This window comes from Pocillopora verrucosa, chromosome 5, assembly GCF_036669915.1.
Source record: "Pocillopora verrucosa isolate sample1 chromosome 5, ASM3666991v2, whole genome shotgun sequence".
Taxonomy (NCBI): Eukaryota; Metazoa; Cnidaria; class Anthozoa; order Scleractinia; family Pocilloporidae; genus Pocillopora; species Pocillopora verrucosa.
This window is the reverse complement of record NC_089316.1, coordinates 23,091,233-23,118,660: the sequence shown is the minus strand read 5'-3', so window position 1 is coordinate 23,118,660 and position 27,428 is coordinate 23,091,233. Positions and strand designations below refer to the sequence as shown.

General features: G+C 39.2%; 3 protein-coding genes and 1 pseudogene across 5 annotated transcripts; 2 read left to right on the top strand and 2 right to left on the bottom strand.

Moving 5' to 3' along the window:
- Nucleotides 1–1,199: 1,199 nt before the first annotated feature.
- On the top strand, nt 1,200–2,627 carry LOC136280805 (tetratricopeptide repeat protein 28-like). Its single transcript, XM_066166514.1, has one exon. It carries the CDS (start codon nt 1,200–1,202, stop codon nt 2,625–2,627), a length of 1,428 nt encoding a protein of 475 aa, XP_066022611.1.
- A 4,393-nt stretch (nt 2,628–7,020) lies between these two features.
- On the bottom strand, nt 7,021–9,984 carry LOC136280804 (stimulated by retinoic acid gene 6 protein-like). The gene is made up of 5 exons (XM_066166513.1): nt 9,969–9,984; nt 9,423–9,530; nt 8,716–8,879; nt 8,215–8,335; nt 7,021–7,180 (listed from the first exon to the last, which is right to left on the bottom strand). The coding sequence occupies exons 2-5, from the start codon at nt 9,500–9,502 to the stop codon at nt 7,021–7,023; spliced, it is 525 nt and encodes a 174-aa protein (XP_066022610.1). The 5' UTR covers nt 9,503–9,530; nt 9,969–9,984.
- Nucleotides 9,985–14,729: 4,745 nt separating this feature from the next.
- LOC131771283 (uncharacterized protein KIAA1958-like) lies at nt 14,730–16,463 on the top strand (annotated as a pseudogene).
- A 3,752-nt stretch (nt 16,464–20,215) lies between these two features.
- LOC131789357 (adhesion G-protein coupled receptor D1) lies at nt 20,216–26,813 on the bottom strand. Of its 3 annotated transcripts, XM_066166730.1 has the most exons (17): nt 26,793–26,813; nt 26,641–26,715; nt 26,172–26,370; nt 25,329–25,436; nt 25,030–25,117; nt 24,737–24,845; nt 24,621–24,670; nt 24,234–24,351; nt 24,031–24,134; nt 23,607–23,709; nt 23,348–23,498; nt 23,155–23,236; nt 22,933–22,999; nt 22,143–22,231; nt 21,847–21,967; nt 21,536–21,577; nt 20,216–21,421 (listed from the first exon to the last, which is right to left on the bottom strand). In XM_066166730.1, exons 3-17 carry the CDS (start codon nt 26,173–26,175, stop codon nt 21,344–21,346), a joined length of 1,314 nt encoding a protein of 437 aa, XP_066022827.1. In that variant the 5' UTR covers nt 26,176–26,370; nt 26,641–26,715; nt 26,793–26,813; the 3' UTR covers nt 20,216–21,343. The 3 variants fall into 3 exon arrangements, with proteins under 3 accessions (XP_066022827.1, XP_066022825.1, XP_066022826.1); XM_066166728.1 differs by lacking the exons at nt 26,641–26,715; nt 26,793–26,813 and having other exon boundaries at nt 24,737–24,827; nt 26,172–26,278; XM_066166729.1 differs by lacking the exons at nt 26,641–26,715; nt 26,793–26,813 and having other exon boundaries at nt 24,737–24,812; nt 26,172–26,278.
- Nucleotides 26,814–27,428: the final 615 nt, after the last annotated feature.

The window sequence follows — 27,428 nt, the reverse complement described above, 5'->3', positions numbered from 1 at the left end:
CAGCCATCAAGTACCATCAACAATGTCTACAAATTGCTAAAGACGTTGGAGACAAGGCCGAAGAGGGAAGAAGTTATGGCTGTCTCGGCAGCGCTTATCGCAGTCTAGGAGAGTTCAAAACAACTATCAAGTACCATCAACGTCATCTAGAAATTGCTAAAGAAGTGGGAAACAAGGCCAGAGAGGGAAAAAGTTATTGCAATCTCGGCAACGCTTATCAAGGTCTAGGAGAGTTCAAAACAGCCATCAAGTACCATCAACTTCATCTACAAATTGCTAAACAAGTGGGAGACAAGGCCGGAGAGGGAAAAAGTTATGGCAATCTCGGCAACGCTTATGACAGTCTAGGAGAGTTCAAAACAGCCATCAAGTACCATCAACGTCATCTAGAAATTGCTAAAGAAGTGGGAGACAAGGCCGGAGAGGGAAAAAGTTATTGCAATCTCGGCAACGCTTATTGCAGTCTAGGAGAGTTCAAAACAGCCATCAAGTACCATCAACGTCATCTAGAAATTGATAAAGAAGTGGAAGACAAGGCCGGAGAGGGAAAAAGTTATGGCAATCTCGGCAACGCTTATCAAGGTTTAGGAGAGTTCAAAACGGCCATCAAGTACCATCAACGTCATCTAGAAATTGCTAAAGAAGTGGGAGACAAGGCCGGAGAGGGATGTGGTTATTGCAATCTCGGCAATGCTTATTACAGTCTAGGAGAGTTCAAAACAGCCATCAAGTACCATCAACGTCATCTAGAAATTGCTAAAGAAGTGGGAGACAAGGCCGGAGAGGGAGCAAGTTATGGCAATCTCGGCAACGCTTATGGCAGTCTAAGAAAGTTCAAAACAGCCATCAAGTACCATCAACGTCATCTAGAAATTGCTAAAGAAGTTGGAGACAAGGCCGGAAAGGGGGCAAGTTATGGCAGTCTCGGCAACGATTATCAAGGTCTACGCCAGTTCAAAACAGCCATCGAGTACCATCGACGTCATCTAGAAATTGTTAAAGAAGTGGGAGACAAGGCCAGAGAGGGAAAAAGTTACGGCAATCTCGGCAACGCTTATGGCAGTCTAGGAGAGTTCAAAACAGCCATCAAGTACCATCAACGTCATCTAGAAATTGCTAAAGAAGTGGGAGACAAGCCTGGAGTGGCGTGCTCACTCTATTCCCTTGGAAACCATTTTGAGTGCCAAGGAAATCTTATGATGGCCTTTGACTATTATTACTCGAGTGTAGAATTGTATGATAATATCAGGGCCAGTCTTCAACTCAACGATCAGTGGAAGATTACTTATCGTAATCTTTACCAAGTAGCATACAAAGCTTTGTGGCGTATAAATCTCAAACGAGGTCAAGCTCTAAAGGCTCTTCTTGCCACAGAGAAAGGACGTGCTCAAGCTCTGAGAGATCTCATGGCCACAAAATATCAGACAGGAGATTCTTTAACGCAAGTCGCATCCCACATTTCTCTGAGGTGCGTTGCATTTAGCACAGTTTTCATAGCTATTAATGGACCATGCGTTTACTTCTGGGTTTGCCTCAGTGAAGATAACATCCAGATGAAAAAGGTACACGTCAACGATTATAAGTTTCAGAATGAATTGGAACGTTTCATCCAGCTGCTGAACGAAACTACTCTGAAGGAGATCCGTGAAAGAGATACTGTTAAAATCGAAAATCTTCCTCCTGATTCGCCGACAGAAGAGGAAAAGGCCAATGATGTGATCCGAGTTAATGTGAGGCACTCCCAATCAAGTGCTTTAAAGAAGCTGCATGACATTATCGTTGCTCCTATTGCTGACCTGATCGAAGGCAACGAGATAACATTCGTTCCTGAGGGGCCATTTTGCCTTGTACCTTATGCAGCGTTGCTGGACTCCAAGTCATCATATCTGAGTGATTCTTTCAGAATTCGTGTGCTTCCCTCTCTGACGACGTTGCAACTAATTCATGATTGTCCAGCTGACTTTCACATGAAGACTGGTGCATTGCTTGTCGGCGACCCATGTTTCAAACATATCATCTATCAGGGAAGACGTTTGGTACAACTTCCAGGAGCAAGGGAAGAAGTGGAAATGATCGGACGTATCCTCAATGTTCCCCCCCTCACTGGAGAAATGGCAACAAAACATGAAGTTTTGAAACGAATATCATCAGTGGCCTTAGTTCACATAGCAGCACACGGTAAAATGGAAACTGGAGAAGTTATCCTGGCGCCAAACACCACAAGAGAAAACCCTCAGCCGCAAGAGGAAGACTATCTACTGACGATGAAAGATGTCATAGAAGCTGGGTTGCGAGCTCGTCTGGTTGTACTTAGCTGCTGTCATACTGCTCGTGGGGAAGTCATGGCAGAGGGTGTGGTTGGCATGGCGCGTGCACTTTTGGGTGCCGGTGCTAGATCTGTTGTGGTAACCTTGTGGGCGATTGGCGACGAGGGAACCCTGGAGTTCATGAGTTTCTTCTACGATGCACTTGCCAAAGGCAAGAAGGCAAGTGAAGCTCTCAAACAGGCCATGAAGTGTATGAGAGAAATTGAAAAGTTCAAGGAGGTGATTTACTGGGCACCATTTGTACTCATTGGAGATGATGTCAACCTGGATTTCAAGGATATTAGAAGCCGAAACAAGTAAATATTCTGTTTATACATCCAATTCAATACAAAGTTACCTTAAATCGTAATTATAGTTTATCTCTGAGCAATGATACTTGCGTGTTATTTTCCTTTCAGTTGGATTACGATATTTAGTTTTTTCTCCGGCAAGTTGAGATGCAGTAAAATCAAGAGGACACGTTTACGACGATGACATTCTTTTTAGGAAACCTGATAGGAGTAAAAACGCAAATTTCTTTAAAACAATCCTTTTGTGCAATGTATCGTTTCATGCGCTATGAAATATTTTATGGCAACTCAACTATCCTTCCTAAACTTAGATTCTTTTATTTTTCAGTTAAGGCAGTGAGCATTGGAATTCCAGGGAGTTTTAAGATACCTGCAAACGCTGATATTTGGATCATAAGCCAGTAAGCTACCGATTAAATATTTGTCAAGAGTCTTCTTTTCAAAGCAGGAAGAACCAAAAGGCGACTAAAGTCAAGTTTAACAAGAGAACGGATTTTCATTGATTCAAAAGTTGACTTTTTCCTTGTCTGAACTGCTCTTAAGAGCTTGATCTTTTATGTTCCGCTCAAGCTACTGTTTTTTTTTTCATATAATGTTTTGAAATTATCATGAGTAGCTATATAAAAGTTAATTTTTAATCTATGTATTACCTACTAAGCGGATTTGGGCGTTGCATTGGCGTCGAAGTTGAAACGTCTTGAAAACGTTTCCAGAGTTTTTTAGACTTTTACTCAATCGGTTTTTCTCTCATGAGTGATGTAAAGCTGTTACAGCCATGTGCGTGTGTGGAGAATTTCCATGGAAATTGGAAAATAATCAGTTGTCCGATTGCTCAATTATCTTAGTTTATGTCAGATGGGAATTGTGAGTAACTTTTCGATGATTTGTACCCAGTCATTGGTACTTAAAGTTAGTTTCTGCTCATCAGAATTTGGTTTATCTGGACTTAAAATGACAGATTTTGGTCGTAATGGCAAGGATTTAGTCTTGGTATTAGTTAATTTTCTGAGATTTCTCCTTTAATTTTGAATGCGATAAATTGTGTTCTTTTTTACAAGACGATCGATGCATTTTAAGTATATTTTTTAAACTAATCGTCCAAAGGCAAAACGAGAAGTTTTATCTTAATTTTAGTTACTGGCGTACACAGCATTAAAAGAAGCTCAGAACAAGCTAGAAAGCTGGAGCCAAATGATTTCATTTAGTTTCTCCGATTAGATTGTTTACTTATTATCTAAGTACAATAAACTAACATTTGAATGTCAAACAATGAAACAAGTCGATTTGTATTTTGTTAGAATGGAAGTGGAAATCAATGACAAAGGGAAGAAAATTTCTGCATCAACCTGCATAAGCCATTTCTTGTCGTTTGAAGTAGTATTCGCTTAATAACTTTTGCCTATTTCTTTGAATAAGTTTACTGAATGAGAGATACACTTCGATGTTTTGACTCTATAACTGCTAATATCCATCTCGACGCACTTCTTTAGCACGTTATGCGACAGATATGATGTTTTGTTACATCTTGTCGTTTGAAGTAGTGAGTGCACCTGTGTCTAGTTCGCTCAACTATTGCCCATTTCTTTGGATAGAGTTATTAAATAAGATAATGACCTCGATTTTTTTCAGATTTTATGCTTCTGTAGCATGTAAAGCGACATGATGTTTTTTCATATACCTTTGAAGAGGCAAGAAAAAAGAAATTACTTTTCACTTTGGGAGATGATGCTTTATTCCATTTATAGAAAGAAACCTCATCATGGGTACCCTAGGTCGGTGTGGTTCCTCGAGTGTAGAAAATATTGATGAATTTTTTTCTACGATTTCAAACTTAACTAAAACAGCTTAACTTACTTAAAACTGAAGAGGGCCAACCGAGGAGAACTTCGGCTAACGGTTAAAATTTTGGCCATTTTTCTGCTGCAGTTAACTCAGAATAACACAAAATAACACTTTGTAGGAAAGAAAGATTTCTAAGGTTAATTTTTGCTATAACTAAGGGTTAAAATCTGTCAATTTTACGCCTAACAGCTAGTTTTTTGACCGATTTACGGCTAACGGTTAACCCTATGGGGACCCTCGACTGAGTAACATGCAAAATGTGAAATGAAAACGGTTTAACAGGGTGGCATTTTCAACTCGAATTTGGAATTAGACCTTTTAGGGAAAAACAAGCCGTGGAAAAATCCTGGAGGCGAGAATTAAACTGGGAGAGACGGGCATGGGGAGAGCGTTGACGCCACGCATTCCTTTTCTGTTCAATCTGAGATGCTTAATGAAGCTCACGCAAAAAAATTAAATATATCTTGCGAGATATTCACCGACGTCAAGGCGAGCAGGGATAAATTTCCTCCCCTCTTTAGCACCTTGTACCGGATCTGAAAAGTCAGTAAGTCCTGATATTTTGACTACACCGCAGATCTTAAAACAACGTAAATGTTTCAGCAGAACATCTCTACTGACGATAGCATATATTACAATCATTTAAAAAAAAAAAGATCCATGGGAAGGGGGAAGAATGAGTCGAGGGTCCGTTTATCCCCCCGGGGTTGGGAGTGTAAACAGCTACGTGGTTTCATGGGTAGCATCTCCGGACGGATTCTCGAGAATCTTAGACCTACGATTTCAGAAGGTAAACATAAGAATTTCTCTGAGAAATTGATAGACTTAGGCTTCTTTCGTCTTCTTAAATTTTCTCCTTGTGCTACATAACTCAACTCCATTTACCCACCCTACAGCGGTTTTTAGTATATACCACACAGGTGAATAGAGCTCTTGGCGTGGGCTGATTGGCTAATTCAGAATTAATAGTCAAAACTGTATTAAGCGGTCGGTTGTAAAATTCCCGAATTTTTTCCTCTTGTGCATTGTCACTTTCACCGCTTTTCAGTGGTTGTGGTCATCCTTGACTGAATCTCACCGACCTGTTCGGGTCGTATGGTATGGTTACTTAGGGCAGAACCACTCGAATAAAACGAGGAATTCTCTCTGAAGTATGGTTTAATTTTATGTTTGTCTCCCAAAATCAATGTTAGTATTTAGAGTTCAAATGTCCTCAACGCATTGCAAATGAACTTTCTTCTCAGGACTGTTTGTATCTCACAAATATTACACAAGAAAATTACGAAGATCATTTCCTTAGTAATTACGAAGAGGTCCAGCTGTTAGAATTCTAACTAATTGTTCTGTTTTTACGCTGCATCATCGTTTTGTTGGTGTCATTCGATAAATTTTTGAGCGCGCTGGTATTTTCGCAAGTTCCCGCCGAAATTCCCACGGGACACCTGTCGGGATCTCTCTCGAGATGCCGGTGAAGAGATTTGTATCAGGGAGCCAGCGGGAATTCGACCAGGATCCTCGCCCGGATAAAAACTAGCGACCAAAATTGAATGAAATCCTGTTTCGCCAGTAGTCCCACGAACTCAGTATTTCACTCCCACCTCACTTTCCACTTCCTCTAAGTCTTCTTTCCGAAAAAGATCAGAGGTCTTCACGATGTTGGAGTTCGCTAATTGTCTATGAATATATTCGCACGTGTGAAAGAAATCGGCTTTCGCCAAAACACTCGTATGGTTAATGCTCACAGCTGTCTGTCAACTACGTATTCTTTCTTGCCGCTGGTTCTTTGATCCTCTTCCAAACCCACACCTTCCTTCCCAAGTCTTTCCTCTACTCACGGACCTCATTAATTCACAACATTATTTGGTATCGTGCGCCAATTTTTACTTTTCTTACTTTCATAGTAGTTAAAGGAAAAAAAACAACAAAAATAATAAATAAATAAACCAAAACTTCCGCTTAAAACGCCTGAGCAAAACCGCAATATTTATTTATTATTTTTCTCTTTTTTTCCCTTCCTATATACTTGGCTTTTAGCCTAGCGTAAAATGCTTACTCTTTTTGTATATATTACTTTCCAGTACCTGATAAATTATCTTTAAAAGAGAAACCATCAAATTCAAATCTGCCAAAGAAAATTAATCGATATTTAGAATCCATTATCGTTTACAGAGAAATAGATTTCCCAAAACTTTATCTTAAGTCATGTTTGCCAGATAATATAATTCCCATTTCCGAAGCGAGCAATAAAAATCCACAATTTTAAATTGTTTTTCAATAAGTACTTTGTGTGCTTCCTTGCTCATTTCTCTACCACAATCTACGTGTTTAATAAAGTTGAGCCCAGAATTTAGAGTAGCTTACATTAGGGGAGTTACATTTTGACTCAAAAAAATTTAAAATCCAAAAAAACAAAAACCACAACTACAACAACACCCAGATACAGACTATATTATACTGTGGTAACAAACGGGGAGACCTTTACCCCAAGCTATAGCAGATCTCCGGGAAAGGGAACCATAAAGAAAGAACAGTGTTCTTCCTTCTGAGTTAATCTCAAAGTTTTACACTGGAACGTCAAAGTTGACGCTTTCAAGAGTCACAACAGATGCCGTGAAATGGCGATCTAAGCGGCGGTACTTGACAAAAGATGGGTTGCGTAGGAGAGTCACGGCCAGGAACCAGCGGTCGACAGCCTTTTGAGACACGCGCAGCTGACGGGGCCTGAAAGACAAAGAGAGAGGAACGGCAATATAAGCTGCGTTTGAGAGGTTTGGACGAGATCTGGAGGGACTTTGTCGAGTATTTCAAGTTAATTAACCTTCAAAAAATTAGTTCATGACAACAAAGGAATCATAGCAATAGAGAAAATAGGCCAAAAGAGAGAAATTTCTTTCGTACTTTGAATAAAAAGGGAGACAAAATGTCTTTTTTTCCTTCACTATTGTTCTGGAATGGCACCGAAAAGTCATTTGAAACAAATATTACAAATCAGAGCTTCCTGCCTCGATGCCAAACCTACAATATACAGGCTCTGTTGGAGATCCGGCGACAAAATAAATGCCTTGAAACACGGTACTTGAAAACTAATTTTAACGTTAAGAACAGAATACTTAAGCACTTTAGACTCAAGGTGAAAAAAAGGTTACACACGTAGGGATGTTTCTTTTTCTCCTAATGAAAAGCTTTGAAACTGTTCTATATCACCAAGAATGCAATCACTTTTTTAAAGGTCGGCTTGAAAAGTAATTGTCGGTGAGATAAATTTTAGTTACTCAAAAAACTGTGCAAAGTGGCAAAAAAGAAAGGCTAACTTTCAATATTCCCGCGTGACCACAGAATGGATATGAAATGAATAGTAACCAACCGAACATAGCTCGCATCGTAAGTTTCTTCTCAATGTTACCCATTTTTATCAAATCTGACTTGGGGAATGGGGTACGTTTTCTGTCTAATTTTCCAGGATTTCACACTAATAACGACGCTTAACAAAAGAAAATTATGTATTTCTTGTCCTCCGTGAAAAGATCATTTCTAGTATTTTGATTGGTTGCTGAGTGCCGGTTGCAAGTGCATATACAGCGCTGTGTTTTGATCTTATCAGGGAAACAAACGTGCCAATTGTCTCTAAGCTACAGTTGCCCATTCGTCTGTCCGCCCATTCGTGCGTACGCTCATCTGTCTGATTATCAATCAAGCAAATCAAAATCCTAGGAATGCATAATCCCAGCCGAGTTGTGATTCTGGAGACAGTTTACTTACGCTCTTCCAGGAGCTGATGATCTTTTTGTCTGTCGATAAGCAACTGACAGAACACCAGCATCACGGGTTGTCTGTGGGCAACCAGCACAGTCACAAAACCAAGGTATGCGACAAAAGCTAGAAAGAAAATTAAGAAACTTTGAAGTGAGAGCCGAAGGTTGTCAAGGATCCCATAGTTTATGCTCTAGTTAGCATAATGAGAACTCTATAAATCTCGTGCAACGCTCTCGAACAATTAGACGTGAAGCTATTACGAATCGCTACGAAGCCACTACCGTTTGCTGCGTTCTGGGCAATTTGTTGGATCTTGTCACTAAAGAATTTCTGCTCGACCTTCCTTTCGTCGCTGAAGTCTTAAACACATTAATAAATTGGTTAAGAGCTGTCTTAGGAAATAGTTAGCAACTTGGCAGCAGAATAGGTCTGTATGTTGTATATCTCACTTCACATAGCCTCTGCCACTTATAAATTGCTTGTACTGGGTGCGTGCTACGTACCTTTGTCCCAAGCCTGGAAACCCTGCACCAGTGATGTTCGATCGATACGAGAGATGAAAATCACTCCTAAAAGCATGCCCTTTAGAATTCGCATAGAAGAAGAGAGAAGTCCAGGAATTATGTTGTAGAAGAAGAAAAAGTACGACATGATGGAGAATAGCCGCCTGAAAGAGAGAGAAAGAGACCAAAAATAAAGTGTACACGATACGGGCTGAATATTTTAAGCTAAGTGACCCATAAGCAAGATGTGAATCTAGGAGAATTACTAATTAACCTGGATGTAACCAGTACAACACACGACAAACCAACAACCACAACTACAGCAACAACAACAACCATCACAGCAACAAAACCGACAACACCCATCACCACCACAACAAAATGAATAACAACAATAAACACCCAAACAACCATAAGAATGTAGATACATGCCAAAAATCTTCCTATTAGGGACGTCTCTGTCGGCGAGTTTTTGCGTCGACGTTCAATTAATCTATTGCAGCTTTGTATTGAACGTTCTCTCGGCGAGGCGTGAGTTGACCACTAAACATACAATAGCATATAACGTATACAATTAACACAATAATAAAATTTGCTGCGCCATTGGTCATCAGCAGCCAAATAGGACCGAGCGGAGTCCAGTTCGGTCTGTAGTCGTAACAAAATTTGAGAAAGAAACTAGACATCAGACTGATGTACAACAATACCTGTTATCAATTGTGACAGTGATGTTTGGATAAGTCGAGTCACGAAAGACGAAATGTGTTAGAAACAACCGGAACAACATCAGAAAAATAGCTGAGGCCAAAATGGGTCTGTAAAAAGAACATTCCATGAGTACTAGATTGCGTCTTTCGAAAAGCCTTCAAGTCTCACAATAACTATGAAATTATGATTATAATTATAAAACCAGCTTAGCCACGAAATCCTGATCCGGCAAATATGTTACTGTATCTTGTTTTGATGCTTAAACAATCTTTAGAGTTGCATCCTACATGTAGTAGAGTATTTTTCAATTGAGTGTCGAAAGTAATCGATGATTGCTGTGATTTTGCTTAACTTCGCCGTGTGATTGGTCCAGAAAGCTCGCGTCACCTTCTCAACCAATCATATTCAAAACTTGAACGAATCGTGATTTGATCACTTGTGTTTTCCCGCCTTTTACGCAGTACGCCCGCAACGATCACAATAACCATACGACATATACACTGATGGCATTTCATGAAGTGGAGCAACATCAAAAGAGAACTGACAGCAGACAAGACAAGTCCTGCTTCTATCCCGCCTACAAAGATATACACATATACACCGATGGCATTTCATGAAGTGGAGCAACATCAAAAGAGAACTGACAGCAGACAAGACAAGTCCTGCTTCTATCCCGCCTACAAAGAAAATTAAAAAAAAGAAAAAATTATCATCAAAATTTATCATGTAACCAAGTCTATTTACTCATCTGTCGTTCGTAATAGTTTTTCCTGTTTAATTGTCTTATTAGCGGCTGTTTGAAGCCCTGAGTTAGGATTGCATATTTTTCTTTTTGGTTGGTGCGTCTACTGGTTTGTTTCCCTTTCTTGTTGGTCTGTTTCAGGAAGGTTTGGGTCGGGTAGAAAACGGGAAGGAGATTTCACTTGGGTCGAAAACAGGAAAGAGGTTTGGGTTGGGTAGAAAACGGGAAGGAGGTTTGACTCGGGTAGAAAACGGGAAGGAGGTTTGACTTGGGTAGAAAACAGGAAGGAGGTTTGACTCGGGTAGAAAACGGGAAGGAGGTTTGACTCGGGTAGAAAACGGGAAGGAGGTTTGGGTTGGGTAGAAAACGGGAAGGAGGTTTGACTCGGGTAGAAAACGGGAAGGAGGTTTGACTCGGGTAGAAAACGGGAAGGAGGTTTGGGTTGGGTAGAAAACGGGAAGGAGGTTTGACTCGGGTAGAAAACGGGAAGGAGGTTTGACTTGGGTCGAAAACAGGAAAGAGGTTTGGGTTGGGTAGAAAACAGGAAAGAGGTTTGGGTTGGGTAGAAAACGGGAAGGAGATTTGACTTGGGTAGAAAACGGGAAGGAGGTTTGACTCGGGTAGAAAACGGGAAGGAGGTTTGACTCGGGTAGAAAACGGGAAGGAGGTTTGACTTGGGTCGAAAACAGGAAAGAGGTTTGGGTTGGGTAGAAAACAGGAAAGAGGTTTGGGTCGGGTCGAAAACAGGAAAGAGGTTTGGGTCGGGTAGAAAACGGGAAGGAGGTTTGACTCGGGTAAAAAACGGGAAGGAGGTTTGACTCGGGTAGAAAACGGGAAGGAGGTTTGACTCGGGTCGAAAACAGGAAAGAGGTTTGGGTTGGGTCGAAAACAGGAAAGAGGTTTGGGTCGGGTCGAAAACAGGAAAGAGGTTTGGGTCGGGTAGAAAACGGGAAGGACGTTTGACTCGGGTCGAAAACAGGAAAGAGGTTTGGGTCGGGTAGAAAACGGGAAGGACGTTTGACTCGGGTCGAAAACCGGAAAGAGGTTTGGGTCGGGTAGAAAACGGGAAGGACGTTTGACTCGGGTCGAAAACAGGAAAGAGGTTTGGGTCGGGTAGAAAACGGGAAGGACGTTTGACTCGGGTCGAAAACAGGAAAGAGGTTTGGGTCGGGTAGAAAACGGGAAGGAGGTTTGACTCGGGTAGAAAACGGGAAGGAGGTTTGACTCGGGTCGAAAACAGGAAAGAGGTTTGGGTCGGGTAGAAAACGGGAAGGAGGTTTGACTTGGGTCGAAAACAGGAAAGAGGTTTGGGTTGGGTAGAAAACAGGAAAGAGGTTTGGGTCGGGTAGAAAACGGGAAGGAGGTTTGACTCGGGTAGAAAACGGGAAGGAGGTTTGACTCGGGTCGAAAACAGGAAAGAGGTTTGGGTTAGGTCGAAAACAGGAAAGAGGTTTGGGTCGGGTAGAAAACGGGAAGGAGGTTTGACTCGGGTCGAAAACAGGAAAGAGGTTTGGGTCGGGTCGAAAACAGGAAAGAGGTTTGACTCGGGTAGAAAACGGGAAGGAGGTTTGACTCGGGTCGAAAACAGGAAAGAGGTTTGGGTTGGGTAGAAAACGGGAAGGAGGTTTGACTCGGGTTGAAAACAGGAAAGAGGTTTGGGTCGGGTAGAAAACGGGAAGGAGGTTTGACTCGGGTAGAAAACGGGAAGGAGGTTTGACTCGGGTAGAAAACGGGAAGGAGGTTTGACTCGGGTCGAAAACAGGAAAGAGGTTTGGGTCGGGTCGAAAACAGGAGTGAGGTTTAGGTCGCGTCGAGATTTGGGTCGGGTAGAAAACAAGAGGGAGGTTTGGGTCGGGTTGAAAATAGGAGGGAGGTTGTACCGTTGCACTTATGCCCCCTCATTATAGATATATCCTCTGACGTAATGTGATGCAGTGGTCAATCATATCTTGTGATCTATCGAACAACCCGCGGCTTGGGACTGGTTAAGAGACTCCGTTGTAGTTCTGTCTTTAAGCAAAAGTACTCATTCAAGGGGGTCGGAATAAGTGGAAAATTTGACCAGTATTTTCCAGTAACAACGGATGAACAACTTCTTGCTGATTTCAGGAAAACTTGCTATCTACATGGTCATTGCTAACTAGATCATTGGCCTTTCTCTCACACACATTACTTCCCTGCAGTCTTGCTTTATTTACACTCTTCACTGCTCGACTTGCGACTCCAATGACAACGTTTTACCCACAAGCTAAGACAAAAGCTCAATGTGGTGTCATGTCATAATTGATTTATTTTCTTTAATAGTTGAAGATCATAGATTATGATTCGTCGACGCAAAATTATATATTTTTTGACGCTTCATCCTGATCTGCCAGAGGTGAGATCGACTGAGAGGTCAAAGTTGTGATTATTTGTCTGCGTCACGAAGTTTTCCTTCAGTCAGAGAAGTTTGGCCTTCAGTTATTTATTTGGAATACTATGGGTTTTTGCTGTGTCGCACTGAGCCCTCCGTTAAAAGGTTGAAGTAGAAGATTGTGATTTTATTGCGGTTCCGCTGATTATAGCTGTTACACCTAGCTGCATATTTCATACTGTCACAGATCTAGAGCGCTCTGTTGTTATTCTACAGAGCACTTCAAGCTCAGTGATTTGAAAGACAATGATCTTTGAAAACCAAATTCCTCACGTGAAACTTATGAGCACGTACATCACATGAAAGCCAGTACGACAGCCGTTCACGAATATACACTATCCCCTGAGCCATGCCCGTTTTCCATCCCATCACCTAAACACATCTCTTTTTTAGTACAGTTTCTAAATCATTGAAGGATACATTGCACTTGTGAATGGATTTGTCATAATCTTCCCCGTTTATGACAAATTTACACAAGGATAAAATGGAAAATCGGGGTAAAGATGGCTACGGCAAGTCAGTAGGATATAATCCACTTAAAGGATGAATTTCATAGAATTTACCCCGTTTTTCTAGAGTTCACTGATCAAATGAAAAATCTGGGTAAAGATGGTTACGGTAAGTCCGTAGGATTTCTTCCTCTTAAAGGATCAATTTTTACAGAATTTAGCCCTTTTGAAATAGTCAAACTTCGAGCGAGGAAATCTTTACGATCTTCTTACACTTTTGCATTGCTTCTCTCCCCTAGATTATAGCACTCGAGCTACCTGTGGGCTGGAAACTTTAAATCTGTCTCGAAAGTAATACATAAAATGTATTTATGTATGTAGGTATGTATGAGAAAAGAAATCAAACACAAAAACAATAATGAGCGTGATAAACTAATGACCACGGTGACGATGACCATGGAGATAGCGTGATTCACTCCGTAAGCAATTCGCACAGTCAGTCGGTCAATCAGTCATTCTGCCATCACAGTATTACCAACAGCGAAAGCAAATATACAATAGCTAAATCGATAACAATTATCTAACTCACCTGAAAGATCGTTAAAGCGCCAACCAATGAATTGCGTCGAAAATTTGAAATCTAAAAGTGAAATTCAGACAAAGTTAAAACAAATTTTTAACAACAAACGACTGGGTGTCATTTAAATCATCTCCTTATTCAAATGGTTCCTGATCGTTGTTCAAAGACATGGCGCGAACAAAACATCTTTACCTTTCCGTGGTTTGTAGAAACGACGAAGCAGCCTTGAAAACCAGTTTAATCCAACCATATTCCCCCTGATTGAAGCAACACAAAAATATATTATACCACCAATCCTGAGTAATTAGAAAATCATGATCATCTGAATGAGCTTACGCAACGACGAAAGAAATATGTCACTTAAATCATTCATCACCGATGTATGCATCAATCCCACGTTTATGTTATCGTTGGTGATCAATGGCAGCTCTTTTCTTTAAGTACACGTTCTTTTCAACCAAACATGACAACGTTACACGTAGGCCAAAGGGATCAAGACTGATTGGAGCGCTTTCCAGACCAATCATAAAGAGTAATGAGTGAATTGAAAGATTCAAGTATTTATTACATCCATTTTGAAATCACTGGTGGTCCCTGCGATCTGATTGGCTCTAATTGGTGCGATTTATTCACGAATCGCACCATTTTTTGCTTTAAATCGCATCTTTTTTCCGGCCAATGAGGAAGTTACACTTAAAACAAAACAGCCAATCAGATTTCAAGGCTTGTTTAAAGTAACCAATCAAATTGCAGGAAAATGAAAGACAAAGAGTATCATTTCGCAAATTTTGCAACTTTTGTTTCCATAACTCTTATTTTTCCCCCCCAAAAATGGATGAATTTAATTTTTACCAGTTTTTGAATGATGACAATGAGATCCTTCAGGCTGAAGACCAACATTCCAGGGACTTTCCCACTTTTCGTGTACATTTTGGTGAATATTTTGACGATTTTCTACCCTCTCAAGCTCAAAATCCGCACAATCCCGAGTCCACCGAGTCAGCAACAAACGAAGAAAATCAAAAGCCACCACAAGAGTTAGATGTTTCAAGATTTCCTATCATTTCAAGCGATGAAATACAGGAGCTTAAGTCTGTCGCTTCGAATAAAAATACGTCCCGCTCCACAAAACAATGGATGAATGTTTTCAGAAGCTAATATTCATCTTGAATATGTCTCCATCGAAACAATGGCGCCTGAAAAACTTGACAAGGTCTCGAGTAAGTTTTACGCCGAGGTGAAAAAAAAGGCCGGAGATGACTACGAGCCAGAATCCCTTAAAATCATGCAGAGTGCCATTGAACGGTATCTAAAGGAGAAGAACTATCCATTGAGCATCGTGCGATCGAGAGAGTTTCACTCTTCACAAGAAATCCTCAATGCGAAAGCAATTTCCCTACGTCAACAAGGAAAGGGAAAGAGACCCAACAAAGCTCAGCCAATCACACCTGAAGAAGAGTCAGCCCTGTGGGAAAAAGGTCAGTTGGGTGATTTTAATGGAAAGGTCTTGACCAATGTCAACTTCAAAAATTTGACAGAACAACTGGGATTTCGTGGTCGCCAAGAACACTACGATCCATGCGTGGAAGACGTAATTATAAGACAGCGAGAAGATGGAACTGAAGTTGTTGAGTTCAGGGAAGGTCCCACTAAAACGCGGAGCAGTGGTCTCACCATCAGGCGAAGAACAACACCACAGGCAATGTTCAGCACCGATGGCGGAAAAAGCGATCCAGTGCGGCTATTCAAGCTTTGGTTGTCCAAGCGACCCGAAGGAATGAAGAACACATGGCCACTCTATCTTAGCATCATAAATCGTCCTAAATCAGCAGATGTTTGGTACACCAAAGTTCGAATGGGACAAAACACCATCGGCAATTTAATGAAATCCATGGCCTCCTGTCTCAGGACGAATAAGAAGCTGACGAACCACAGCATGAGGAAAACATTGGTATCAAAACTGAAGAAGTCTGGTCAACCGCGCAATGTTATCTGTGAAATAACGGGCCATGCACGTGAATCTTCGTTAGACGACTACGATGAAATAGACGAGAATCACAGGAAAGAACTGTCTCACATTATCAGTGGATATAAAGAAGTGTCAAACGAAAATCAAGCAAACGAAGTCTCCCGCCAAAACACTTCAAATGAAGCCTCAAATCAAGAGATTGCAGTCCAACATAAACGAACACCTCTATTTATTTGTTCCTATTTATCACGTCCAACAACAAGGCCAAATGCATCAGGCCATGGGCTCCAATCCTGGTTTTCAGCCGGCTGAATTTTCAGGATTTCCACCACGTTTTCCGTTGCAGTCTCAGTACCGCATGGAAGCCTTCAGTTGTGCTGCTCCCGTTCCATCGCAGAATTACTCAGGCTGCACCTTCAATTTCTTCTCTAGAGACAGCCAGAATTCTCCACCCCAACCACAGAAGAAACGAAGAGCTTACATCATTGAGTCAGACGACGAGGACTGAACTTTAACACTTCACTATTTTTCTGAGTTATTGAGGACTTCTCGAATTTCTTGAATGAAAGTTGTCTTTCTTTTGATACGCTTGACTGAGTTTTTGACACATGACGTCAAAGTCTTTCTGTTTTGCATTTCCGGTTCCGCTTTTTATTTAAAAACCGGCTCAGTACTGCATCAATAAAATATTCGAATTGACCAAGTCCTGTATTTGGGTGATTTCAAAATGGATGTAATAAAGTGGTGATTGAACCTCGTGTCGTGCAATTTTGGTCTGAAATCATACTTGTGATTTCAAATCGAACTCGCGCTGCGCGCTCGTTCGATTTTGAAATCACGCGTATGATTTCAGCCCAAATTGCACTCCACTCAGTTCAATTACCATTATAAATCTAAAAGCGTTTAGTAAAAAATTCTGCAGTCTGATTGGCTTTGCTAATCATTCACTATTTAACAATATTTGAGCAACAGACCGAACTTTCTATCGGAGTACCGGTATAGTAACCTACTTGAGTTCTTGGGAGAACACGACAAAAGTTTGAAAATCACTCGCCCCAGGCTCTTTATTAACAAATTTTTCCCGCCTTCTTTTAACATCCCAAGTGGGTTGTCACGCTGGTAAACCTTTAAAAATTGCGGTCTGTTGCTTTTACAGTATAACTTAGAACAAAGCAGATGGCTTAACCAGTGCAATAAACGGTAGGGTGTTAACCAATCAGGGCGTAGTATCTAAGTTATTCCACAAGGCGTAGCAGTTATGAGTGCGATGTCTGAATCAATCATAACGCAGAGAAAATCACAAGCGACAAGTCTTATCGGTTAAGAATAAACCAACAACTTGATTTTCGATTCAGGCTTTGCTCTCATAAGCTGTCAGGCGATAGAGATCTCATGCGAATAATCTTACCGTGGGAAAAACCCATTTTACAACAATTTATGTGAAAAAATTTTTATGTAGTATATTGTCAGAGTTTGGTATCCAACCCTGCTAGATTATCAATTTTAACCGCTTACGAAATTGATCCTGGATACAGGACTTCCGTCGTGTGAGCGATCTTCGTTTCTCTGGCCAAACGCGTACCGCGGACTTCGTTGCCACCCTGGAAAAGAAAAGCTGATGATATTTTGTCAGCAGTAAAAGACTCTAATGTAAAGTATATAATGTCAGCACAATACATACTTTAGGGTTGGAATGTTATCTTACCTCCGGGCGTCTCGCAAATGTGGGCATTTCTTCTAGGCGTAGAGATAACATTAAAGAGGCCTCCATTCTTAGATATTTCCGCCCATTTGTCGTTACTATTTGGCTGAGAATCTCGCCATTTCGAAATATTCAGTTGTTCTCCACTCACCCAAGTCCAAACCCGCCTTTCTTCTCCAAACCAATGTGCCACGAACTAGTATTCCAACTACCACGTTTTTTAATCTCTTAATTGATAAACTGCCATTCTTCTTCAGTTTCGATGGAGACTAAGTAGCCTCCCTGACTGGAGCAGTCATTCCTGTTGTTAACCCAAACTCTTTCCCATTTTGAAAAGATGCAAGAGGAGTTTTTGAAACAGGTTGCTTGGCATTCTATGGGAAGCAAATAAATAAATAAATGAAAAAATTTCTACTGACGATAACAACAATGCTGATACGAATATAGAAGCGATCCTCGATCCTCAAACAAACGATGGACATCAAAACCCTCCACCTCACTAAAACAAAAATTACAATTAGGCTTCGTTTTACCAGTGGAAATTGTGGAGATCAGGGTAGCAGCGCCGTTATTCTTTGAGTTTTTTCTTTTGTTCTCCAACTTACGTTTAAATCACAATCCGACGTAATTCTAAAAGGAAGTCTATAACTAATTATGTGCATAATCAGTCAGATATTATTTTTTTTCCCGTTCAATTTAAGGTGCATAAATGATAAAATTGGAATTAAGCTGCCTCACCTGTTCCTGACAAATCCACCAACAAATGAAGGATGACTAGAAGAGAAAATGAGCAAATAAATTGATTGTTAACTCAAGAATAACATTTGAAACAATGAAAAAGTTTATCAGATTTCGAGTTAGACGGTGCTAATGCATTTTATTTGCTACAAACCCTTTAACATCTACCCAGGACTTTTATTACCTTCCCTAGGAAAAAGTTTAAAAAATAGTAGGATAGTCAAGATATAATTAAGGTGGTACTTACCTAGCGCACAACTTATAAAATTAAATTGTACTCATCACACAATTCATCAAGCGCATGAAACTATTATAGGTTACTATTATAGGTTAGTGGGAGGCGCGGTGGCTTCATGGTTAGTGCGCTCGACTCCGGATCGAGTGGTCCGGGTTCGAGCCCCGGCCGGGGTCATTGTGTTGTGTTCTTAGGCAGGACACTTTACTCTCACAGTGCTTCTCTTCACCCAGGTGTACAAATGGGTACCAGCAAAAATGCTGGGGGTAACCCTGCGATGGAGTAGGAGTAGTAGTAGACTCCTAGCTGCTTCATGCCGGAGTTAAGCGCCGGGCCCATAGGCCACTTGGCCTGTATAAAGGCTTACTTACCTAGTGCACAACTTATAAAATTCAATTGTACTCATCGCATAATTCATCAAGGACACGAAACTATTATAGGTTGCTGTCAGTAAGCTGTCTTTACACTTACACGGATGTTTCATTCTGGCTATTTTTTTTCAATCATTTGGCATTGGGCGGAAAGTGAAAAAAAAAAAAGAGAAATTAATAACAATGATAATAATGATAATACAAAGATCCCAAAGTTTTACTAAGATGATTAAAAATAGTTTAGAAAGGAGATGTGTAGAGTTTGGTATGTTTCGTTATTAGAGCTCCGAAGGTTTAAAATGAAAATAAATATTTCACAAATTGGAAAGTTAGTCTCGACGGTTTCGTAGCTACAGCAGAAAAAACAGGGATAACTAGCGTCGTACTTACCCAGCATACAACATATTAAAAAGGTTTTGAAAATTTTTCGGGATTTAGTTCCATTTATCATCCACTTCATAATGCCTAAGATATGTAAAGGTTGCTGTTAAGAGCTGTAGTTACACTAAAATTTGATTCATCTCACCTGTGAGTTTTGGATTTGCGGCATCCTCGTAAAACGCTTTGGTACTAGTTTGAGTTTAATGCAAATCATGGTCTGTGTTCGCATATTCATGGCTATAGTCTCCATTTTTACTTTTCTGTCATAGAAGGACCAATAGACAAAAGGCAACTTGCACCAGATGTGGACCATTGTTTTTCTTAATACAATCGAAAAACCTCACGGCATTAAACCACTTTTTGTAGTTGAAGTTTTGTAAAGAAGCAGCTCAAAAATAATTGGTGTTCAGAACTGTTATGTCTTTATGAGCTCTGCTAATGAAAATGATTATTCTTCATTCATGTCACCGATGACATGCTTAGCGTTTCAGTTGGTGGGTCTAATTACTTCGTATGCCTTCAACTTTGATGGACTAATTCGCTCATGTGTTAATTAGCGAGTATTATTACTTTCATAGCGCGGCAAACTCCGACATTTTACTCTCTTAGAATGTCTCTGCGCTCATGGAATAATCGATAATTTATTCTGGAAAATTCCCTAGTCCTAGCTGCGATCTATTTAGTCAATCGAAGCTTAAAGCGTTTTGACCTATCGCATTTGAGCGGTGTAGAGAGTAATGTGCTTGTATTCTAGAATAATTCTTTTTTTTTACTCTTCCGTCTTAATCGTATGCTTCGTCATTCATGTTTGTTTATAAATGGGTGTGACATAACCTCGACTATTGTAAATTGTTAGGCACATTTATATAATCGACTCCTTCTCTGGCTTGTTGAAATTTCTCTTCAATGCTACGTCTCCGCTGTAGTGATATTTGGAAACCAGGCCAGTGGAAATATTCGGCATTTCTATCGCCAAGCTTTTTCCTTTCAATTGTATACTCTGTTCTTTAATCGTTGTTTAATGATGTGTGCCGAATAATTTATAATCTCTTGGTTTGTTATTTCCGCTTAACATTGCCCCAATTTAATTCCAAATTATTCCATGTATTTTCGATTCAAAACGATACTCCTTATCTTAGAATGCGAAAAAAAAAATGGGTAAATGAAACTGATCCACAAAAGATCCATTCATAAGGAGTTTTTTCTGTTCCTTTTAAATTGGTTGTTTATTTATTCAAACATTTACGTATTCATCTACTTATTCATTACACAACAACTTTGAATGTCAGCGCTAGCTTGTAAGACTATTAGTATTACTTGTTACGGTACAATTTAACAGACAGAAAGAGCATCATTTATCAACAAACGTAACTACTTTATTAAACAACTTGTAATATTTTTATCAATGACCGACTGTAAAAGGAAGTAGAATAATTATCCTTAAATAAACTGATTGAAGCCCACCATAAACTATTTCTTAGCTCACCACTGACACAATCTCACAGTTGTCTCCAAAGTGCCTCAAAATTAACAATTTTCCACAGTACCTCTCTCTCGGTATAGCCTTCTGAAAAGTCAGTCACTCCCGACAACAACATTACTGTTGCACAACCGAGTCCTTATTTACAAAGTATTCTTGGAAATTCCGGACACTTACAACACAACCATACTGGTAGACAAAGTGTTGTATCATAACTAAGTAACCTAGTAAAATGCTTCAGAAAGTTCCTTGGTATGCATTTCAGCATGACTAGGCATTCTCTAAATTTTTAGAAACTTATACTTTAAGTTATTATCCATATAGCTCATTGTTAAAAGTAATAACAGCGTTTGGTGAGAAGTTTGTAAACTCAATAAGTGAAACGTCGAATATGAAATAATCATGCGGTAAGCGCAGAAAGTTGGCGCGTAAGAATCAAAAGATAAATACGTTCAATTAAAGGTGCGTGCTAGAGTGCTTCTTAAAGAAAGACAATTCGTGATATCTTGACATGAATTCCCGCCTCATCTGTAGTAGACTGTGGTCTTATTCGAAGGAAAGTCATCAAGATACTGAGCTATTAGAAATTTAAATTTATGGATTGATTTACTTCGATGAATCTTGCCTACAAATACATGATCGCTTAGAAAATAAGCTTATAATCATAAAGAAGATAGGTTACAATTACACTGAACTGGTTGAGTGCTTAAACATTAATAAAAAGAAAGACCTCTTTTTAGCTGCAGATCGCAAGTCAGACCGATCGTAGTCTACTTATTGCTGTTAACTTAGTGATTGTACTAAGTAATTGACTGTCATTTCCGGTTGGCTGGATCCAATTATTTAAGTTACGTGCGATTTCAATTCAAACTTGTTGAGTTGTTCTTTATAGAAGATGGAAAAACGACATTCATCTTTCCTTTGAATCCCTCTCTGATCTGCAGATAGACAAGCAACATGAAATATGGTTCTTAGCACTAGTACTCGGATATTTATCGAAACAATAAAACTTGATGATATGGAGTTGATAATCAGTTTAATGTTTTACTTACCTGACTGTTTCGCATGCAGTGTAGAGCGAAAATCAGGAAACCCTGCAGCATAAAAATGATTTCAAGATCATTGATTTTTATAGTATACAAATAAATCAGTCAAATACCTATTAAGATTTCCAAGAAAGAAAGAAAATTGCATATCTTATAATGGAAAAAGAAGTCTGTCTTATCTTGCATACTTAACTGCATTTTTGTTTTCAAATTAAAATTTAAAAAAAATGTGATCACTGCAATGGTGTCCCACTTGGTTAGAAAGTAAAATAAAGATAGAGATTGAATAATTTTGAGTATTACCATCGAATACTGACCTGAGCAGAGTTAAGTACGGTGAAGATGTGAGCGAAAGCTTTATGTACAGGCGAAAGGAGACCGAATACCCATGTGACACCCAGCAGGGGAATCATTACCACGCATGCTTTGATGCTAATTCTAGGAGTGAAAAAAGAGAAAATTCCTTTATTTTCCTTTGACAATGAATTTTCATTTTTAGATATCGTATGGCCTTACTGATTAAGGAATGAGGAAGTTAGGCGAATATAGCCTCACAGGAGGACATGGTAGCTTCTTCCACTCTTTTGTTTTAGGTTTAGGTTGTGAATATTACCGTATTTGCTGAGAATGATTCTCTTCCCCTATCGGCTGCAACAAATTGCTCATCTCCTTTATGACTCGTACGAGTATCAAGATATTGAGCTGAAAAATACAATAAAAATAAATTGATTATTAGGATATGGTTGTCGAATAGCCAGAGTAGAAAGGATCCTTGCTAAAGACGTTATTAGTTTGGTAACTAGCTTGGGATGAAGGGTCATTTACAGGGAATAGAACTCCCAATTGTGGGACCTAGATTATGAGCTTCGATTCCCTGACTTCGAGCAAAAGAAATCGCGAACTAAAGTGTCTGAACTAAATGAACTATGCAAAGTGAATCCTCATGTTAAATCACATAAATTTAATATCTCCTAAACTTCCTGCTCCTTTCATCTTGTTCAATGTTTTTTAAGAGTTACTTTTGCGCAAAAAACATATCTTGGTATATCAGTGTGAAACAGTGAGAAAACTTCAACAAGGAAAGGGAAGAATCTTTTTCCTCATACTATGTAGTTAAAGTTTGAGAATGTATGAAGCTATCTATTTCCCGTGTAGACTTTGTACCAACAGGCTTTACTCGCTATTAAAGGCCATCACTTAGTCAAATTTGACCAGCATCCCTGTAAACAGCAGCTGCGTCCAAATTTTTTTGTGAGTAAATAGGAAAAGGAAAATAGTAAATGATGTGTGAGGTCATATCATACATATTTAATTCCTTTTTTAAAGATCAGAGAAAAAAAACCTTTAGCAGCAAGTAGTCCAGGTATACCAATCACAATTACCAGCATTAATCATAAACTCACAACTTCAATGAAAGCCACAAAAGCGACGAATATCCAGATCAGGTTGTCAGACGAGGAAAGCCAGCAACTAAACTCGAAGAGGTGAGAGACACGAAAGAAACACAAATTGTCAGCAAATGAAATGATACCTGTCTCAAAATATATGAAAAAACAAAACAAAGAATTAAATGCAACGAATTAAAAGGAGAAGAGCAAGAAGAAATCGTCGACGTTTTTTCTTACTATTTATCACTCGTATAGCTTCGTAACCCTTCTTTTCCAGCAGCGATGCCAAGTGACATGGCCACCATGATCACTGGAAGACCTACCCATAAAGAAAGGAAGGAAATCAAAACATTTTACTGCATGACAACACCAGATTTTGCGATCCGAAAGCATGGTTACAGTTACCAGTGCTTTAAAATAATAAACTCACCCCATGAGGTGACGTGATACATGTACATCTTGGTGTTAATGTTGTAAACCTTCACAACGAAGAAGTAGAGATAAATTCCCTCAATCAGCATCCAACAGAAAGCGGTCATCAAGAAATACTGCATCAGAGCTGCTATTGTAACACAGACAGCCTGTGGAAAGAAAGAGTTTTCGTATAATTCCCGTGGTGCTCCTTTCGACAAGATATATACGTTGCAAAGAGTAAACTCATTCTATGGATAGAAGGAGAGGCCACTGACTTTGTTTTCTGTGGCGTTCATTCCGGCGAGGAAGATGATCTGTCCAACTCCAAGAGAAGTAGAAACACTCAGACGAATTTGAGAGAGAGGTTGACGAACATCTCTGGTGAATTAATAGCAAAAACAAGGAGAATGAATGAGACAAAAGCAACAACAATAACAATAACAAAGTGAAGACAACAAGAACAGCAAAGGAAAAAAAAGTCAGCAAATTGCTGCAGAAAGGACAAAAAGGAAAACATTCATAAACCGTGAAACCATAAGCTGTTCAGAAACTCTTGATGAGGCGTGAAATGAAGTTTAAATTTGTGAAGTATTCGACATGCATGTTCTCATTTGCATAGAGACTTGTATTGAGATCTCTTTTCTCATAGTTGAGGAGAGTTAAGAATCGACCTAATTAATATTCAGGTACACTACTTACGTGAGGCAAGAATAAAGTATTAATGTTAAAAGTATCCCGACGATGGAAAGGCTCAGTCCCACGTAAATGATAGTTTCCAGAATTTTTTCGTACTCCTCGGTGAGCTGTTACAAAAAAAAAAGAAAAAGAAAATGAAAGGACAACATTAAGTTACTTAATTGAGCCCATAAAATTATTGGGTAAGACAAAAATTATTTGATTGCCTTTGTGCTGCCGTCGTAGTCCATTAAGACGCCAAAATGCGTCAAATGATTGCAACTGCAAACTGTTTCTTCTGAGTTGCTTTTTGATGTAATTACATGGCATCCTTCCTCTGAAAAGCTGTCACACATGAAAAAAAGTAAGTTAACGAGGCGCACAAAACTATTTCTTGTCTGGGGAAGAGGTAATGTTTTATAATTTTTCGCGCTTTTTCCCCCATTGAAGTCTTAGTTGGGACAACATTTCAATCAGACTTCTCCTCCTCTCTTCCACGAAAGTGTTAACCTGCACAAAAGTATCTGACTGAGAAAGTGTATTCATTCTCCTCCGTAGTTGAGTTAATTGAGAAGGAATATATACTTTACAATGGTGTTTTGTAGTTTTTTTACCTTTTGCTTAAGCCACTCCAAAACATACAGCGCTTTTCTGCTGTCAAGACCTGAAAATAGATTTTATCGTGTGAGAATAAATCAAAACAACGCATAGCAACTAATTTTCATTTTACCTTCAGGTTTTTGAACTTAAGGATGACATTTTCTCGCAATTTCTCTGGTTTGGGGTCCACAGCTACGGCCATTATCCTGGAGTTGAGATACCTATGAAGGAAATTGTATCTGAAAATGGACCAGAACCAAGGAAGCCATGTTACATACTTTTGGTAGATTTAAGCAAGGTGGAATGGTCAGCGACAAGCAGGGAGCCTTTGTATGTTCAGTTTAGTTGAACTTAGATCTTGTGTGTTATCGTGTGATGTGTTTTGGGGGTAAACGAAGTGGAGTAATATGAAAATAACGTCACCTTTGATTGTCTGTTTCACTCGTGATGGCTTGATCTGTCAGAAGTAGTTCATGCAGATTCTTGTACACAAATGCAACTACCAATGATCCTTAAAAACCCCAAAGAATCAAATTAAAAAAACCCACAAAATTGAGATTTTCATCAGGCTCTGAGGTATGTGAAATTGGAAGGAAGGCGAATGATTAAAGAAAATAGACTGTGTACACATTTTTATGAGGCTTTATTTCAATACAGAAATTTCGATTGGAGAGACCAAGGTAATGAAAAGTTGTACAGTTAACACGCTGGTTAATACGAACCATTGTCCTCAAAATTTGAAGAAGCGATATCGATTGTCGCTTGCCATTGTTGTTCCTCAAAGTGGAAGTCACTCGCATTCTGGCGATAGACTTTTTGAATGACCAAAACTGTCGAAAAAAAAAACAGTCAATGACAAATGAAAGCACTTACGGTGAAATTTACAATATCACATATACACAAACTTACGTTTTGCGGTGTACCCAAAATATGTCATAATCTTATTGAATGGAAGTGTATTTTTTGCATCTTATTTGCCCTTCAACGACTATTCGACAATTTCAACCATTTTAAAACGTTTTTTCAATGTAAAACTGATTAAAAGTGAGTAGTGCTGCACCGACCCCAATTGTGAAAACTCACTTCATTCCTCAAACCGTTTGGTCGGAGAAGTATAAAGTTCATTAGGGAGTTTTTAGGAGTACAGTTAAAAATCTTGCATTTACAAGTATATGCATCGCAGTCGATAGGCAAATTTTGAGCTCAGTGTATAGTATGAAGTATGCGGAAAGTATTTCTAAGATTTGACAATTTCAGTTAGTAAAGTGTTACTCACCAGTCTATTATTTAAGAAAAGTTTCATAAACAGAGCGAGAAGAAGGGTTTCACAATTTGAAAGATTCTGATTTTCTATTGTTGATTGTTCAAGAATACCTTGAATTTCGTTCTTCATCGCAAAAAATCAAAGTATTAAACAAATTGAAAGAACAGATGAATCGATGACATTCAACGATAACATTTCATGTAGGTTGGGCTTATAACAACCCATTCGGTCAGTCAGCAAGTCAGTACAAAACAGAGGAATATACTTTGAAACTAAACAGGTTTAGAGGTCGAAATCTCACCCATTGTTGGGAAAATGATCCTTACTGAAGGACTCGTTTCATTCAGGTGTCGCCTGCCATAATTAAGAGCAAATTTTTCGACGGCCTCTGCCACCTCAAAGATGGATTTTCTCAGTATTTTAACCTCTTCAATGCTGATCTTGTTTTTTGTGACGTTCTTGACTTCTAAGGTGAAATCTTCAAACACAGTTACAGCCTCCTACAATTACATAAAATATTTCCAGGTCATTAACCAGTTAGTCTCAACAATTCATATAAAGAATGCGGAAAAAGTCTAGTAGGGGGCCCCAAATGGTGTCCAGGGTATTCATTGGCTAGAGAACACTTTTAGGAGCCTGGATTATTTTGCAAGCCTCATCATTTTCACCTCATATGGCTTAGTGGCTGTTTATCCATAGAGGTCAGATATCTACTTTTTATGGTCTGACAACATACTACCAAGTTAAAAAAAGTTATGACAATTACATACCTTTATGGAAGTCCTTCCGGTAATATTTATTCTGCCAAATTTTGAAACATAATCCTTTGCCTGGAATAAAAATGTCTGTCACATTTGTAAACAGAGAAGATCCTGAAAATGAACATGCATAAAAACGCTAAATGACTATTTAGGAAACATACCAGCAGCTGAACTGGCGATGGCGACGGGCGACAGCGACGGCGACGGCGACGGCTTCTGGAAATTCTATTCCAATTTCAAAGAGACAATTCACATGAGACTTCACCCTAACAGCATCAACAGGGATAGTGGAATAGAAATTCCAGAAGCGTGGATGCCCACGATCAAAAAATCAACCAAAGAAAGCGCGCGTTATTTCCGAACTTTAATAGAGATTTGCCTTGTTAGCCGCGATGCGGTAGTGGTTCTATTTTTTGTGTACAAATTGACAATTTTTAATTCCTAATCTACTACATGTGACAGGAAGGGACACTTCAATGATAACCCAATTTTAATTCATTGCATTCGGTGTCAAACAAAAGATATCACTGTAGCGCCTATCTATTATAAGAGCCTCAGAATGTTAGGCCAAAATTTGACTGTTTGTGTAGGTGTGTGTCATTGGATATGAATGAATATCAATTTGCTTTTAATAGTTGTAATTATATAATTTTTAACATATTTTAAATGCTTGTTACTTTCTCGTCCGTTTTTTTTTTTTAACTGTCATATTCATATGTTAATTTTTGTAAGTAAGAAGGACTAAAAAAAAAAAAACCCGGTGAGGTCGAACACTTGTTCCTTTTTGTCACCAATTT